General features: G+C 37.4%; 1 protein-coding gene across 6 annotated transcripts in view; it reads left to right on the top strand.

The window, feature by feature from the left end:
* The window catches only part of LOC105382976 (semaphorin-1A), a 273,180-nt gene that overhangs the window by 214,030 nt on the left and 40,652 nt on the right, over nucleotides 1-18,498 (top strand). For all 6 annotated transcript variants that reach the window (XM_048627707.1, XM_048627711.1, XM_048627710.1 and 3 more), the window contains exon 3: nucleotides 14,341-14,449. In XM_048627707.1, coding sequence (XP_048483664.1) covers nucleotides 14,341-14,449 — 109 coding nt within the window. The remainder of the gene's footprint in view (nucleotides 1-14,340; nucleotides 14,450-18,498) is intronic.

Here is an 18,498-nt window from a genome sequence, read left to right as displayed (position 1 = left end):
TAAAACGTGATTGCAACTGAAGAATAAGACCTTTTTTTTAAAGAATCACTAAATAGTTCATTTTGTAATGTTGAAAACCAACACACACTATTACAACTTCAAATTAAAATAAAATCATAATTGAAATTTTCTACCCAAGTAATATAACTAGACGAAACAGGACGACAGAAATCGTGCACAGTTTTAATATTGTTGGAGAATAAGGGTGGACCTAGAACACCTCCTTGTCTGACTCCGACAATGGCGCTTGAATTCTTAAACTGTGTGTCCGACTGGAGTATGCAGTCTCCTTCCTTTTCTGAGCCTTCATTTGAGATCTCCTACTTGGGATGGGAACAGTAGAATTAGTAGATATGGACACATTTAGATGTATGTTGAACGGAAAAAAATATAGTGTGGATTGCTTTTGTCCAAAATGTGTGAATTTATTGACATATTCAATACTGAGGTTTTCCTCTTGGAGTGTATCTACGAACTTGCTAGTGAAATAGTTCACGACTAAGATCGTCGTTTCCTTTACATTTCTACTTTGTTTCACTGTTTAGTAAACTCTAGACTTGGCAAGGTTTTATTTCGAAACCTTTTTTCATTTAATAAAAAACCTACGGTACCCGGCACTGCTCTGAATTTCATCTCGACGTGTCCATTGTCATGTAAATTTGATATGGAAAGAAATGTAAACTTCGCCGAATGAATATTTTCAAATTTCAAACAGCATTTTGTTGCGAGTTTCGCGAATAGTCTGCATTTTCCTTCCAGCAATTCATTATGACTTTATGTTTATATAATATATCTATATTATCACTAGGCCTTGTACTGTTGGCGGCAGAAAATAATATTAAGAATAATTTCTTAAAGATTACCTTGTAGGAGTAAAATAAAAGAAGATTTGTTGGTTTTCAAGCTTTTGAGTGCATTTTATTTATATGATGTTATTGAATACTATTATAAATAATACCAAAAATTGGTACACAGTTAATACATATAACATTATAATCTTTACTTCATCAAAAAGTGTCCTAATTCCATCTAATTAAACGTGACATTGGCGTCACCCAGCTCTTTGTTTGGCCACAAACCCACTGCAAGGCCACTGCTGACGATATTTCTTGCGAGTGAGTAAGAGGTGCCTTTTAACCAAATTAACTTTGTCTCACGGCTCTATGAATATTCGCTATTCGACCAATGCCACCGATGAAAACATGCTAATAAATTGACGGTTTGTCAAAACTGACAAAAAAATGGGTATGTAACGTATTGTGTATTTATTAGTTCATATATATTCATGCAATCGCACGTCTTATTAACTCAACCAACGCTTAGTATTTCTGTTTCGTAGCACTTGTTACGGATTCGTAGCTCCAGACGGAAAACTGTTGCTACGAGCGTAGCACATGCTACGACGGCGTAGCGGTTTTTAGTTATGGATCTGGTTGTCAAGAGACCTATTTAAATATGATATTATGAAATAAAAATATTATACTACTATTAACATTGGTAACCCTTATCTTTGTATTCGGTATATTTTGTACATTGTTTACCGCAAATCATAAAAAACTATATAGCTTTTAAAAGAAAAAGGTTTTCTTTGGAACTTCTGACTAACTACAAATGAAAGGTGAAAATAATTCGTGAAGAAAACAATTTAGTTCACAAACAAGTCAGTGTATCACTTGTCAAGTTAGCAGTAATAGAAGTTGGCCAAATAGTTGTATTACCTAGCGAAAAATACTAAACTATTTCTTTTTTTACTTAGTTTCTTGAGATTTAATATTAAATAGTTTTAAAATTAATCTATTTAAGTACTGTATTGTTGCATAAAAAAACTTGAGCAATTTACTATTTGCTCGGGCAATAAAATTTACTGTGATTGGGTTTCTAAATTTCACGAATTCACATAAGCAACCTTACATAACTACCAAGGGCATACATTAGATAAAATGACCTCGATAGATTCCGCTTACCACTAGCGCCACCAAACCGAGGCTCGTATATTCTACCAAGACAACAGAGCCCTGCGGTGGCAAAAAACGAATTAACGTAATCATCAGCCATCCATCAGGCGTGTTCTCCTCTCAACGACTCCCTCCGGGGCCGTCTCTCCGAACACTGTTTCTCTTCATTTGACTGCGAGCTTTGTTCTCAGGTACTAAGCTATGGATGGCGGAAAGGGTTTTTAATGTATAGGTTAGGTTTTACCCCGTTTTATTGTGAGCTGTAAGTGGGAGCCTGTGTTATCAAGGTTCTAACTTTACGTTCATACCGCAGATGTTTTTTTTTCATAGTTTTTATTATTATTTTAAAGTTATGATAATGACTAGACGTTAGTAATAATCAATTGGTAGTCTTCATTTGACTGCCAGCCTTTGTTCTCAGGTACTAAGCTATGGATGGCGGAAAGGGTTTTTAATGTATAGGTTAGTTTTTACCCCGTTTTATTGTGAGCTGTAAGTAGGAGCCTGTGTTATCAAGGTTTCTTATATCTATGAATTTAAGGTAGCGTTTGGGCGAGAAATGATACTAAAAACAAACAGTACTTACATTGGTATTGCATTTGATATATTTTATTAGTTTTTTAAATTATTTTAGAGTTATGATACTGACTAGACGTTAGTTATAGTCAATTGGTAGTTACCAGCGATTTTTTCTTAATTTGTTTTAAATTGCTATCACTGTTGTGTCACTTATCGTATCAACCACAGCCAACAGTAATGCCAGAGGTTTTTTTCATCAAAATGTTGCTGATTCATCAAACGGAGACGATTCATCACGAGTCCTCTGTGTGTGGGGATCAAACGCAGTGTGCAATAGTCCTAAATGTGTCCCGATTCCTTTTGATGGATTGTGTGAGGAACCTTTTCGCATTAAAAAGAAACAAACGAAATTCTTTCTCTCTTTGATATTATGACATGAGCCTTTTGATTTTTTGTAGTTTTGAAAAATAATCTGTTTGATGTTTTAGGATATTTTTAGTATACTCATTGTATAAAATAATAACACAACCGACTAATTCCAGAGGAAAAGAAGAGATAATCCTACTTCCCGACTCTTAGTACAGGATTAATATCCAACCAATGTAAAGCCTACTTATTAAACTGTTGCGTAATAATGTACCTTAATATAACGTTATAAGGTTTCTAGTAAGTTGATAAGTCACTTTAGGTGTTTAAGTAAGTTACACATCTATTTTCTTTAGCTTTGTCCCTGTGTATTTAGGATGTTTCAGGTCAAAACCGAACAATCATAATTATATCTCCACATAGATTTAACAACAAAAAATTTATATGTAACAAAAGCTAAGCTAGCAAACAGACTTATTTTTATTCGAATAAACGGAAAAGTAATCGAGGTATTTTTAAACACGAGCCAGTTCTCGCGAGATCCGACATTATTTTCCGTCTAACAAAGGAAAACATCTGGGGGACGGAAATCTTAACGGGAAATCTCGGAAATCTTGTGTTCTGTATATCTATGTGTACGTTTATCTCACCACTAGCATCGTAAGTGAAGGAAAAAGTCCGGATTAAAGTTCCCCCTGGTCCTGAGCTCTGGAACCAGTTGTTACAGCTTTTTTTCACACTTCCACGTTCTCGGTTTTGTATTTCTGTTTTCTGCGAATGTTAGTTTAGCGTTAATTGACAGCTTATGTTTAATTATGTGGAATATTAGCATGATTCTTCTATTTTCTGTCTATCTAAGATAACTTAGGTACAAGTCTATTGTGCAGCTGAACTGTAAGATATACTTTTAGTATATTCCCTGGTTACCATTTACTCCCACTATACTACCATATACATACTATAAAATTGTTCAAGGTGGTCCTTAACATAAACCTGGATGGTAAACCCTAATTCTATATTAAGGTATTAATCCTTTCTCAAAAATATTCAAATGAATATACAAAATTTTAGGTTTCACTATGTACAATCTCGTCATAACGCAAACAAAATGAACGCCATTTGAATCATTAATTTCAGAATAGCCTGAGAGAAGTGCGCCTGCCTTTGTTTCGACTAACAAGTAGAAAAACAATACACGATCGTCATTTTCCTTCATCCTTTTTGCGGAGCGGCGTCCCAGATATGACACTTTTAATTTCGTTATATTTTCTGTGGCACAGGACGCCGTTACGCAGAAAGGACTCAACCCACATAAACCTAGGTCACAATAATTCATGTTTGAAGTACCAACAAAAAGTATACCTTATCATACGTGTGGGTTTTTAAACTCAAAAAAAACATATATTTTTTTCTGGTGTTCTTCAAATCGTACTTTTTAGTAGTTATCTCAGTTTTGGATTGAGTACTTACTACGTAACGGCGTCCAGTATCCTTTCCCACTCTGACATCATGAATCACGCTATAGTTAGAACGGGACAACACTAGGGACCGCAGCGTCCTCGTGATCGCTTTTAATTAAAATGTTAAGAATTTTGTGTTTTGTATACGAACGGTTGGCATCTAGCCACAGCGAGGCTACAGTTCTTTTGTTTACAAAATTAATAATATATGTAATGTTCAATTTAATGAAATAAATGTTATTTGGGTACATTATTTCAGTATGTTTTATAACCAGCGTCACCAAAGCCGCGTATTTCAGTAATTATTTTATAAGTGTCATAATAAATGTTACTTTATAATTTACCTACTGTTTTTATATTAACCATTATATTTATGTAGTAGTAGTTACTACTACAGTAACTATCAAAGTAAACAAACAAAGTAAAACTTTGAGGTTCGTTGAGCTTTAAAATACAACACATTCAGTATCTAAAATTTAATTTACAGCTAATTTGTTTACAAGTATTTTGTACCTAGAGGTACGACGTATTGAATACAATACACTTACTTTTTACTACAGACCCTTTGCATTCCCTAGCCAGAATCCCTCCTCCCAAGGTTTTTGTCAGAGACTGGCTATAAAACACAACAATGTTTAAACAACAAACATTACTCTTTATTCTTTTCAGTTCGTTAGGCTAGTAAAATATTTCGCATATCATACCATTCTGCATAAGTATTGTACGGTGTTTTGTTTATTTTGTAAAAGTCTTTGTCGTTGAGCTGTACGGTTGGTTAGGTGCATATGTAGGTCAAAAGCTGTACGGTCAGATGCATAAGTAGCTTAGATACAATTTTGTACCTTCTCAAACTGACTACATAACAAACCGTCAATGTTTGAATAGGCAGTTTGTGAGTTTGACAAGGTACAAAAGTGTACAGCTACTTATGCAGCTTATGTACATACTTACCATAATTATATGAGTATGTATGAGTTATGATAATTATGAGATATAGATGATTACAAATAGTAATATAGGTTGATTAGAAGGTATAATAAAAGTTGAAATATGGCCTGGGAAAAGAGTCTTCAGATGTAGCTTTCATTCATAGTATAAAGTTGTCATGCTATATATTTTCCGTGCAACTTGTATACGAAAGTTTTAGACGGTCACTATACACGACCTATATTAGGAGTGTACGTAACGTGGAAAAACAAAACACTACGCCACTGCGTCGAGCGTCGCATTCAAAAAAGTATCCCGTCAAGAATATGTCATAAATCGTGTGAAATAAACGATGAATGTTGTTGTGAAACAATTGCAATAAATCCCGGTCATGTGGGGCGCAATTTCTGTGAGGCTCGGCGCCAGAAGTTTTCCAATATCAGATGCGGGCGCGGCGGAATACGGGAATACCCCGCCAACTCGCTAACCGAACGAAATGACAGCGTGCCTAGATTTCTTCACCTTTGGTTGATGAATTGTGTGTTATGATAGTAAGTGCTACATGGCAGGTCTAGTGTACTATTCATAAATTTTTTGTCTTATACTGGGATTTCGCAAAAAAGAGAGAATGTCTTGGTTAGTCATTCTGAATCTACATAGCTACCTACAATCGTATGGTTCTGAGTTCGAACACTATCGAATTGAATCCTTTCGATATTAAGTTTGAAGAATACTTGTATGGAAATATCGGCCTATATACTAACACACCTACATATTTATTATACCTACCTACTATTTTGAGTCGTGATGTAAGTCAAGGTACCAGGATCGCAGGGTCGCTAACAGTATGCAGGTAAGCGCTCGCGAGTTTCAAACTCGATACACGGCGCACGTGTTCTGATGTCCCACTGATTTTGTTCCTAACGTGTGCGACTCCGCGAACTTTTCCAATATCGAAACTGCGTTGAGTGCATGCAAACAAATTGCATCTTTGTCGTTTACTTTTGCAAATTCCATCGTACTGGTAAAGCAACAACTATTGCAATAAGGTGGAGTAACGAATTGCATGTAGGTTTGTAAGTTTAACCTGAGTTGGGATATGTGAAGCTATTATTGGCTTTTGTTCGCTGTATTGTAAGATAAACAGTTTTGTTGAATTTTATTATGAATTTGGAAAGTCACGAGATTTCCACCATTTATAATGCAATGTTAAAAACTAAACAATCATAATTATAACTGTCTTGTAAACTCAGCAAAAATAAGTGCAAGAAGATCCCGTTTAAATTATTCTGTATATGTGTATCGCAAGAGTCGTAACAAATAAAGTCAGGAATTAGATTGGTCAATAATTTATTCTGTGACGATGCCATTGTCTCCCCTCCTTCGTTTGTCGTGTGTTTTACTGCACCCACTCACAAGGCATTTTATGTACCCCGTAATCTCCTGCGAGTTCTGTGACCCTGGTATTTGGTACCGAAAAGAAATTGAATTTCATGCTGAATCTTTTACTAGTGTCACTTTTGTTAGCATTTAGAATAACATTGATGAATTGTATATTTATTTCATAGAAAAAAATATTTCGTATGGCATACGCAATTTAAATATATTTCGTAGTCGCGTAAAAAATACAAATATGGCATATCTGGTGGCGTATTCCAAAACAGCCAGCCAAATTAAACGTATAATATTATTTAATATGTAAATCTCGTTTTAAAAGCTGCACCATGTTTGATGTTTTCATTGCGATTCGATCATTGGGCGTGCGTCTGTCATGTTTATTGATGAGTCAGACTCTGATTGGCAGTCTCCGAGCTCTCTGACTCACATATTCAATAGAATCAATCAATAAATATAGCCAAGAATAGAAGCAGACATAGACAATAATTCTGGAGTCAAGCGACGATGAAAAAGCGGCAAGAATTAATTTGTGTAATCAAATATAAGGAAAGAAAACAAATTATAAATCGTCTTACAACAAAGCGAACGCCGAAATTGTAGAGCTTGACGCCGGGACCATCAATCAGGACTGGACGTCCGAGTCCGACACGATTACACAAAAAACACAAACGAGTGTAGCTGTAGCTAGTATACAGGTGGAATTTATTCAGTGGACTTCCCATCGGCAGATTATGTGCCTGATATACCGAGTAACTTTCAGTATGAGACTTTTCTCTGAAATCGTGCAAATAATAATGTTTTTTATAACTTACCTCGTCTACATTTTGTCCCTATGAGCTTTACATGGGATTAACAGGACAAGAAAAAGATGCTGGGTACATTGACCTGATGAAGGGAAGTTTTCTAATAAAATTCTGCCCTGTATAACTAACTGTATGGTGTTAACAATAGATGGCGTTGACGATCCGTCAGCGGGCCAACATGGCGTCGCCTTTCGACGGGAACCAGTGGTGCGCGTAATTGACAAAGGACACTAAGCCTTTGTGCCGCTCCTTCAGGATGTCCGTCCGAATATTTCTTGGATATTACAATAAACTAATACTTCGGCTAGACAGTTGGCGCGAAATCACTTTCTTGGAAAAAACAAAGCTGTATTTGTTACAGTTTTTTTTACTGTTGGCTCACTTTATTTCACTTGTAAGAAAAGAAATAAAACGATAGACAATTTTGATTTTGTGTCTGCGCATAATCAGATTATTATCTGTTAAGAACACACGATATTATTGCATCAAATCGCTTCGTTACACAACAAAAAACGGTTATCACATAATATATGAGGGGGCTCTGCCCACAAATTGGCTCCCCCTCGTTATCCGTGGATTGGGGGCAGTTTCTTGTCCTGCACCGAAGCACCCTCAAGGCGATGCCTCACAAAGAATTCATTATTTGCACGCAACACATTCAATGTACTTTATTTGCTACATAATGACAGCTCAGAATCTAATTTTGTAGTTAGCCTACAATGAAATTACACATATTTGGGTTCATTTGTAATTCACACTGTAATGGGCAATAAAAGAATTTGTAAAAGCTAAACCAGCTTGTTTATTTTTGGAAATAAGGGATCTATAGCCAAGTTCAACTTCAAAAAATTTAATGAAAACATATACCTACCTTAATAAAACAATGGCTAATAATTTGGGTTTATAAAATTCATCCAAAGAATCCACACAACACACATCTTTAAATACCACAAAATATTTTTTCTGTAGATAACGTATAATATCTAATCGTACTTATTCAACCCCAGTTTGTCCCTTTACATAAAACTTGAAAACATAACGTAAGTCATACCGGCCATTCTTAAGGTTATAATTGGGAAAGTTTACACCATAATATCTCTAAATTATGGAATTTTCCGTCCAAATATCTTCATTTTTTTGGGCGGTAGGTGTGAAAAAAAGTACACATATACTACAATTAATAAATTTAATTAAAATAATAAATAACAGTTTAAAAGAATTAAAATTACATATTATGATAGTTTGACATAAAATACCTGCCAGTAATTGTTATCTCCGTAAAACCAGCACAAATTAACACCCTAGACACATCAACACAATGGAAGAGGTTAAGCAGTCTATGTGTGAGATGATGGACATGTTCAACACTAGAATGAACTCTTTCCACGAGGAGCTGCACAAGACCCCCGCTTCCACAACAACATCTGGATTGGCCGCAGAGTTCCAGAGCTTCCGTCAGTTCATCACCACAGCACTGAATAGTCTGCAGCAGCAAGTGGAGATGCTCGCGAAGGGCCTGGACCGCATAGACATGCACGGCCGCAGGAAGATGTTGCTGCTGCATGGTGTCCCCGAGCAGAAGGATGAGGCTACCGCAGATGCAGCAGTTAAGGCCATCACAACCTACATCAAGGACCCGGGATTCCTCAACGCCAATGATATCGCTCGCTGCAACCGGATGGGACGCCCCAGGGACAAGCCTAGGCCCATCCTACTTAAGTTCAAGGATCATCCCACAAGAACAAAGGTCTGGTTCTCCAAGGCGAAACTGAAGGGCAGCGGGTTCACATTGTCCGAGTTCCTCACGAAGACCCGCCACGATGTGTTCATGGCGGCGCGACAGCGGGTCGGCGTGGCGCGCTGCTGGACGCGGGACGGCTGCGTGGTGGTGCAGGGCGCCGACGGCAAGCAGAGCCGCGTCGTGACGCTGACCGAGCTCAACCAGGTGTGTCCGGCGACGCAGCAGCACGGCGCCGGCGGAGCCGCGGCCTCGAAACCCACCAGCAGCAAGGTGGCAGACAAGCCAGTGGCTGCGTCAGTAAGACCGCAGAGAGCGTCGAAGAAGTAATAGGTAGTAAGTTTAGGCATAGTAGGCTTTTTTTTCTCTATTGCGGTATATCGTGATATTTATAATCTATTTGCAGGTAACCTAACTTTTTGTAAACTTGTGTCACTGTTTTGTTTGTTTGTGTTAAGTGTCAACGTCAATTTCGTGCAACTGTCATTCCAAACTGTTCACAGACTGCATTTCTTGGTAGGTAAATTCATTGTTTTGAGATCCTGTAAGTCACGTTCCGTTATATGTAAATTTAATGTGCTTACGCTTTTGAATTTATTTCGAGTAGCTTAGAATAATTATTCATTAATTTAGTTAAAGTATATATTTAAAAGTAACAATAACTGGCAGATGAGAACTTTATAAAAAACTTATTAAATAGTTTAGTAACTAGTTGTAGATTTATATACATTTTATATTATTTTATTTATTTACTATATACTTATATATTTAATGTTATCTTGCTCTGATAATGATAGTGACAACGTTTATGAATCTTTTTCCTCTTCATCTGAGGATGAATTAAACAGTATCGAAAAAACCGACAGTGATGATAGTTTCCAAAGCTTACCCGCACTTAGTGATCTTCTTAGTAGTACCTTTTCTGGATTGAACAACTTTAATGTTGTTCATATCAATGCGCAAAGTATCCCGGCACATTATTCTGAACTGATAGCAACATTTCATGGTAATAAACATATTCACGCTATTTTAGTGTCCGAATCGTGGCTGAAGCCGTTCCATTCCTCAGCATCGTATAGTTTACCAGGTTTCAATCTGATTCGCAATGACCGTACAGGCTCTCGCGGCGGAGGAGTGGCAATTTACCTACGTTCACATATTCCTTTCTCAATAGTAAATTTGTCATCTCAGCCGCCGCCAGACAGTGCTGGTGAACATCTACTGGTCGAAGCAACCTTGTCTCACACTAAAGTTTTAGTAGGTGTTTATTATAGTCATTCCTTAAATGTAAACTTTTTCAATTCATTTGAAAAGCTTTTGGAAGACTTCATTCCAAACTATAAACATATTATTATTATGGGTGACTTCAACACCTGTCTTCTCAAGAATGACTTGCGATCTTCTTCCCTCACTTCCATAGTCAAAGCTAGCAATATGACAATTTTACCTTCAGGTGCTACACATCATTATCCTAATTCTGTCCCATCTCTGTTACACCTATCGCTTGTTTCTTCCCCAGATCATGTTGTGAAGCACGGCCAGTTTGGAGCTGATGGTTTCTCATACCATGATCTGATTTATATTTCCTATAAAATACGCCCCCCTAAGGCAAAATCAAGAATTCTTCTGCAGCGTCATTTTGGTGGTATGAACGAACACAATCTGTACAGCGATGCACAGAATGTCAATTGGGACGCTGTTCTGAATGCAGGCACTGTTGATGAGCAAATTTCTGTCTTCAACTCTCTCCTCATTGAGCTATATGATGTTCATGCACCCATAAGGTCAGTAAAGATGAAACATCTACCTGCTCCCTGGCTCACTGACGAAATAAAATGTCTCCTTAACCAAAAAGCAGCAGCCAAATCCCGGTACAAAATGAAGGCTTCAGCCCAGAACAAGACAAGGTACATAGAATTACGAAATCACTGCAATAGGGTGTGTAGGGATGCACAGCGACGCCATATCCATGATGCCGTCCAGAACGGAGATCCGGCCAAAGTTTGGAATTTTCTTAGGTCACTGGGAGTTGGCAAATCACGTTCTGATTCGATCCCTCAAGACTTAGACTTGGATAGTCTCAATAAACACTTCACCTCTGTTTCAGCCATGGATAGTGGTACCAAGCAAAGAACTCTTAATCACCTCTCCTCAATGCCAACTCCTGACTTTACTCCTTTCAATTTTAGTCAAGTTACTGCTTGTGACGTTAAGAAAAGCATCCTATCAATTACTTCGAATGCAGTCGGTAGTGACAGTGTAAGTCGTAAAATGATTCTTCCCATAATTGATATTATCCTTCCAGTCATAACCCACATCCTCAATTCCTCTATCTCCTCCAACACATTTCCATCCACCTGGAAAGAGGCGCAGATTATTCCGTTACCTAAAAAACCCAATCCCACTTTGTCCGACTACCGCCCCATTTCCATCCTCCCTTTCCTATCCAAAGTACTTGAGCGTCTCGTCCATCGACAGCTCAGTGATTTTCTAGTGAAAAATAACCTGATGAACCAGTATCAATCTGGGTTCCGACCTGGACACAGCACAGTCACAGCACTAGTTAAAATCACAGACGATGTTCGCCTAGGCATGGAAAATGGTCAGCTGACTATTCTGTCACTACTTGACTTCAGTAACGCATTCAATGCAGTAGATTTTGATATCCTCCTCGGGGTACTGCGATCTCTTAACGTATCTCCAACGGTAATTGACTGGTTTCGTAGTTACTTGCACGGACGCCGGCAACGAGTTCGTATTGAGGACTCTGACTCACAGTGGTGCAATACCCTGGCTGGTGTCCCGCAAGGTGGCGTGCTGTCTCCGCTTCTTTTTGCCATCTTCATAAATAGTATTTCTGATAATTTAACTTCATCCTACCACCTTTATGCAGATGATCTTCAAATCTATTCCCTTGCTTCTCCATCTGACTTGCATAATGCCATTTATGACACTAACTGTGATCTAGACCGAATCTCAGAGTGGAGTTATAACTATGGACTAAAAGTAAATCCATCAAAAACCCAAGTCATCATTTTAGGAAGTTCTCGTCTACTATCAAAACTCGATTACGGACAGCTGCCAGCAGTCCTATTTGATGGCGTCCGTATTGAGTATAGTAAAAAAGTGAAAAACTTGGGCATCATTATGGATAGCTGTATGACATGGATGGCGCAAGTGGGAGAGGTTAGTCGGAAGGTGTTTGCTTCGGCAGCTTGTCTGCGCAGACTGCGGAACTTTCTCCCAACAGCCACCAAAATTGCGCTCGCACAATCTCTCCTTCTCCCTATTCTTGATTATGCCGACAGTTGCTATCTTGATTTAACTGAAGAGCAATTAAATAAACTTGAGAGACTTCAAAATGTCTGTATACGGTTCATATATGGATTACGCAAATATGACCATGTTTCTGAATTTCGTCGTAAACTCAAGTGGCTCCCCATTCGCCATCGCCGGAATACACATATTCTCTCTCTGCTTTATTCGATACTGTTTAATCCGTCTTCACCTTCATACCTTAAGGAACGTTTCGAGTTTCGCTTCACGACACACAATAAAAATTTACGTTCCACTGAAAATCTTCGTATAAATATTCCGCCCCATACAACTTCTTTTTACTCCAACTCTTTTACTGTCCAAGCCATCCAACTATGGAACGCTCTCCCTTTAAATATAAGGCAAGCGCCATCTCCTGCGTCTTTTAAACGCATGATCAAAAGTCATTATCTTGAAGAACAAGTTGAGTCTTAGTTAAATTATTTTTATTTTAGTTATTTAAATTTGTCAGAGCTAATATTATATTTATAATATATATTATTTTATTTAATTATTGTTATATATTTATTTATGTATTTATAATTATATATGTATTTTATGTATTCAATAATTTTGTTTGTTTTTAGTTGTTAATTTCGTAATTAAGTACACCTAAGTGCCCTTTTCCAATGTTTAACTTTTTACCTATTTTCGGTTGTCTGGAAGAGATCGCTCTTAGCGATAAGACCGCCATTTGTGCATGTATATTAATTAAGTTAAATTTAAGTTATGTTTCATGGTGTGCAAATAAAGATTATTATTATTATTATTATTATTAAGGAGTGAGACTTTCGCAATTTTGTCAGATCGCAGGTATGCAAACTTAATGAATAGGTTCAACGTGAATTTTCATCACGAAAATTAATTTATAGCTTCTGAAATAGCAATTAACAAAGTAAACACGGCTGAGAATGAATTGGCTATTTAAAATAACAACCGTTCTGAAACTAGCGCGCAACAATACAGCAGAAGTTGGCATTCAAATGTTTACGTATACTTAAACAGGCCCATTCACTGGCTGGCTACAAACCACAGATTATACAGAAGACCACAGAGAGTCGCCAGCATTCAGTACAAACTACACGAGACTCGTTCAAAAACTTTACCTGAAATCTCGAGACAAAAGTTACACGATTTAAACCACAAACAGCGATTTCTGGACCGTACCGACCACTTTTTGGTGAGCTGCTCACACCCCCGTACAGTTAACGTCCTGTGAAGAAACACGGTGTCCAGGAGCCGATCTATGCGCTAGCACAGCTCAAGTTGAGTTGGCCCTATGGCTATGTTGTTAGATCAGAATGGCCACAGCAATAACAAGGCCGGTAACGATAGCTGTTTAGATGTCTTTTTCAAACAAAAAACGTAATAGCGCACATTTTGCTGTGATCTCTATCTGTCTGTTGTTTTTACGATCCATGGCGTCGCCGGCGAGATTCACGAACCTTCTTTGTTTGACCAAAATCATTCTCTCTTGTTTGTAAATTTCAGTATTTTCTGAGTTCTACTTTGAGTCCATTGTATTTTTTTTCTAAAACACTTATGCAAACAGTTTGTTCGATACACAAAATTAGGTTTACGAAATATATGAATTTATATTTATGGCATATGACGTAGTAACGCAGCGTATAAAATTATCAGCAAAATGAACGCAGCTTACACGCGTGATATAAAAAAAATACGTCCCACTTGCAACGTCTATATTATTTATAGAAAATACTTTTAAATGACTTTATATAAGTTTATTTTTTACGATACCTACTTGATACGATACTTACAATCCAATCCAAGCCACCATCAACGGAAAAGAATCACCATTTTCAAAAATGGAACTAAGTTATTTTTTCTTTTTATTCCAGGAATGTAGTGTACAACCTGAGCCTGACAGACCTGACGGAGCAGCGCCGCCTGGTGTGGTACTCACCCGAGAACGACGTCAAGATGTGCGTCGTCAAGGGGAAGGACGAGGTACGTGACCTTTTTGAATTTCGAACCAAAGAACAGAATTACTCCTTTTCGAACTGTGTGGCCACTGGCCAGTCTCTGTTTGTTGCTGTGATGAGGCTGGCTGGAAACAATCAATGCTTCGGCCTCTTTTTTTTCTTTTATAAGGAGACAGTTACATTGCTTATGTTGTTTTTTTCTTTAAAAATTACAAACCTTTTTATTATAAAAATATGATGCATCGTAAAATTATTATATCAAAATCAATACATTGCGGTTACTTTGTATTTCATTCGCAGTTCAAATAAATCGGTGGCTTTTTCAAATTAGAACATTTAGTTACTCTGGTCAGTTTCAATCACTATCGAAACAATTGAAATGATTAAATTTGTATTTTGTAAAAAGTTTAGAGTAAAGCCAGTATTTCAAACACTATTTATGAAAACTGAAATTTTGAGTTTTAAATAAATAAACTATAAACTTGGAATTAGGTCAAGCGTCCTTGGAAATTCCTGGCTGTAAAATAGATAGGTATATAAAAGTTACAGTTCCCCGATATCTATTGAATAAGTGGTACGTGCTACGAGACCGGTGCTACGGCGTAGCCTCCGCGTAGCACATGAATTGCTACGCCGCGCCGTAGCACGTAGGTGTCTGAAATGCTGCGAACCAACAATGCTGTGTATTTACTAAGCAGTATTCCTGAATGAAGCGTCCGTAGTCGAGCGGGCCTCAGTGATCGTAACTGATCGCTGAGGTTAAGCAACAACTGACACGGTCAGCCATTGGATGGGTGACCAATTTCAAGTGGTGCTTTTCTGGACGCTTCCGTGCTTCGGACGGCACGTTAAGCCGTGGGTCCCGGTTGCTGCTTCGGCAGCAGTCGTTAAGCCTAGTCAGAGGCCTTCGGGCGGCTTGAAAACATCTGACAGTCGGGTTGCCCACTTACCCGACAACTCTCTCAGCACAAGCTTGCTTGTGTTGGGGCCCACCAACCCGCACTTGGCCAGCGTGGTGGACTAGGCCTAAACCCTTCTTTCATTGGAAGGAGACCCGTGCCCCAGCAATGGGGACGTAATGGGTCGTGATGATGATGATGATTCCTGAATCCTTTTTGGTTGTCTATCTTATTATATTTATTATATCGTCTAAAAATGTGTAAAAGGAGAGTTACATGATGCCACAGGGCAGGAGTATTTAAGAGCATTTTTCAAATGCGATAATGCGCTTTTGATTTATTAATATAAACCTATATTGTTCTAATAGTAGGTAACTAGAGGTATATGACTGTGCTATACGTATAATATATACAGTATCGGTGTATCATATTAGTAGTCTTTATTTATATTATGCCGCATTGTTCCTTATTAAAATATGTAAGTATATTCATTATTCACCATTAATAATATTAGTATCTATATTCCTCCGTATAAATTTTAACATCGAGGAAAAGAGAAATAATGACTTGAAAACCATAACAAAAGGCGCGGAAAGCCACAATTATTATTGTATAATTTGACAACGATATCGAATAAAGATAATTGGATTTTGCGTAGAATTGCTCTCCGCTGTCGGCCTATCACAAGCCTCGGTATCTATTCACAAGCGATTAACTAAAGATTTAAATGGGGTACGCTTCGTAACGAACAAAATGTTTTATTAAATGAAGCCTTTCAAAACTTTTCTAAACGTATATTCGGGTATCTTATACTGGCTATTCTTTGTATTGCTAAATTGAAAGCATTTTTTTGTGAAATATTATTTATATCAAGAATAGTTTATTCGATTACTAGTACGTATAATATTATTTCATTACTTTGTATGAAATACACTTCCCATCATCTCCCGTATGGAGCAAACTCTCTTTTTCTCTCTTTAGGTTAAAGACAATTAAATTAAAGAGCTCTCATTTACTTTTCAGCAAACCGCAGTGTAAAAATCGCATTAGACATTAGTTTTTGTAAAATCGTAAAACTTCATGTCTACTTAAATTTTACTCGCTTAATTAGTACGTATAGAGATAGTGCCAAATTGCATTTTCGTGTTTAAGCGCATAGTTAGTTTAATTTATTCGACATGGTCTGCCCTATTAGTTTTATACTTACTTAAGTATTATATTTTAAAGTTTTTTCATAGCCAAGCCAGTGTTAATATAATACTAATTTAAAAAAAAGTAGTGATAGGTTGGGGTTAGGTAGTACCTATACTTGGGAAAATGAAATTTATTCCCCAGTCATAATCATTGTCAATCAAACGCCATAAGTCTTAGCACTCTTGCTATATTTTAAAAAGTGTACATTGTTTTATAAATACCGAAATAGCCAGCATTTCAATTTCATAATTCGAACACAAAAAAGCTATTCGAGGCGGGCCTATTCGCGTATAAAATTGGGCCCTATTCCGTACAGCGTCTTCGTCGCATGCCGGCAAATTAAAACTCCAATCGAGTGGAGATTCGTGCTCGAGAGTACATCCAGGTCACAGAATAACCACCTCCTGAGTTAATGAGGTACTGGGTTATTTTACTCTGCGGTCTCCGAGTGGGACGGCTAAATGTTTTATGCAACGAGGGTGAAAGAAAGGGGAATTGTTTCAGACTTCAGACCAACGCTTATAGGTCACCTTCTGTGCACGGTTAATCAGATGTTACCTAAGAATCCTAATTATAACAGAGCTTTATATTTTTTATATAAAATACTGCGCTTCTGTTTCTTATTAATTGAAAATTGTAATCGGCTAAACATGTTTACGTATATCTTATTAATACTTACATAACTATCGTCAGTCACACTTGTAACTTATGTTACTTATTTATTTTCAAAAAAATGCATACCCTAAAAAGATTATTTCTGAGAATACAAATAACAATTATCGTTTACGTAGATAAAGAACGATTTAAGTGTACGTTAAGTTTTATGTTTACGACTAACATATATCTTCTGAACAGAAAATTAAGACTGTTAAAGAAGAAATTACCTACCCTCGTTTACGACCATCGTTTGAAGCTTAATCTATAAGAAAATGTTGTTTTATGACCGTTATACAGACATGTAACAATATACCTAAATACTTTAGACGACCGAATGGCGTAGTGGTTAGTGACCCTGACTACTGAGCCGATGGTCCCGGGTTCGATTCCCGGCTGGGGCAGATATTTGTTTAAACACAGATATTTGTTCTCGGGTCTTGGATGTGCCCGTAAAATGGCAATAGGCCCGCCCCCTATTACATTGGGACTAACATAACACTCTGGCGAAAAGTGGGTGCAGCAATGCACCTCTGCCTACCCCGTAAGGGAGTACATTAGTACAAGGCGTGAGTGCGTGTTTTTTTTTTTTTTTAGAACTTGCCCTCATAATTATAATTGCTTAGCCTATTCCATAATTACCTACACGAAGATCACATAATTATACCATTCGATATCTCCTTAGGTCAATGTAGATGGATGTTATATTCTAGAAGTCCTTATCATGTAGTAGAAGGTATAAGATCAATTTATTTATTTAAGGTGGCTTCAACACATCAATATACGCAACAGTGGACATGGATAGCACGGCTTATTGATGACACCAAATAATGAAACTATATGCATAGATAATAAGAACAAACATACAAAATCACACTGACGGCGAAAATTCAAATCAAACACATATCTCTTCCTCTAAACTTTTCCACGATCCAACTTTACACTACACATATTCCATTACAATATCATAAAGCAAGGGCATTGAACACGAGTCGCGTATGCAAACACGCGAAGTTCAGAAGCTATTCCAATTATGCAGTGATCCGCGCAGACTGCCTAAAACAGCACACATCAAGGTAAATGGGACGATTTGGCAACGGCGCCTGGCCTTTATATAACTTTCCAACTATAATAGTGTAGCTTTCCTCCATACTGTAGTATGTAGTTATAGCAAACTAATGACTCTTGCCACTTGAGCTCGTTTTAAGCACCACCGCTTCAGCTTGTACTGCTAGTTACAAATGTTTTGAGACTCTGTTTCTACAATGTTTAGAATTCCTACACACTGTATGCAGCATTTTTAATCACTGACGAAAAAGAGGGGCGT

Source organism: Plutella xylostella, chromosome 19 (assembly GCF_932276165.1).
Source record: "Plutella xylostella chromosome 19, ilPluXylo3.1, whole genome shotgun sequence".
NCBI classification, from domain to species: domain Eukaryota; kingdom Metazoa; phylum Arthropoda; class Insecta; order Lepidoptera; family Plutellidae; genus Plutella; species Plutella xylostella.
The sequence above is the reverse complement of the archived record's forward strand: the minus strand, read 5'-3'. Positions and strand labels throughout refer to the sequence as shown.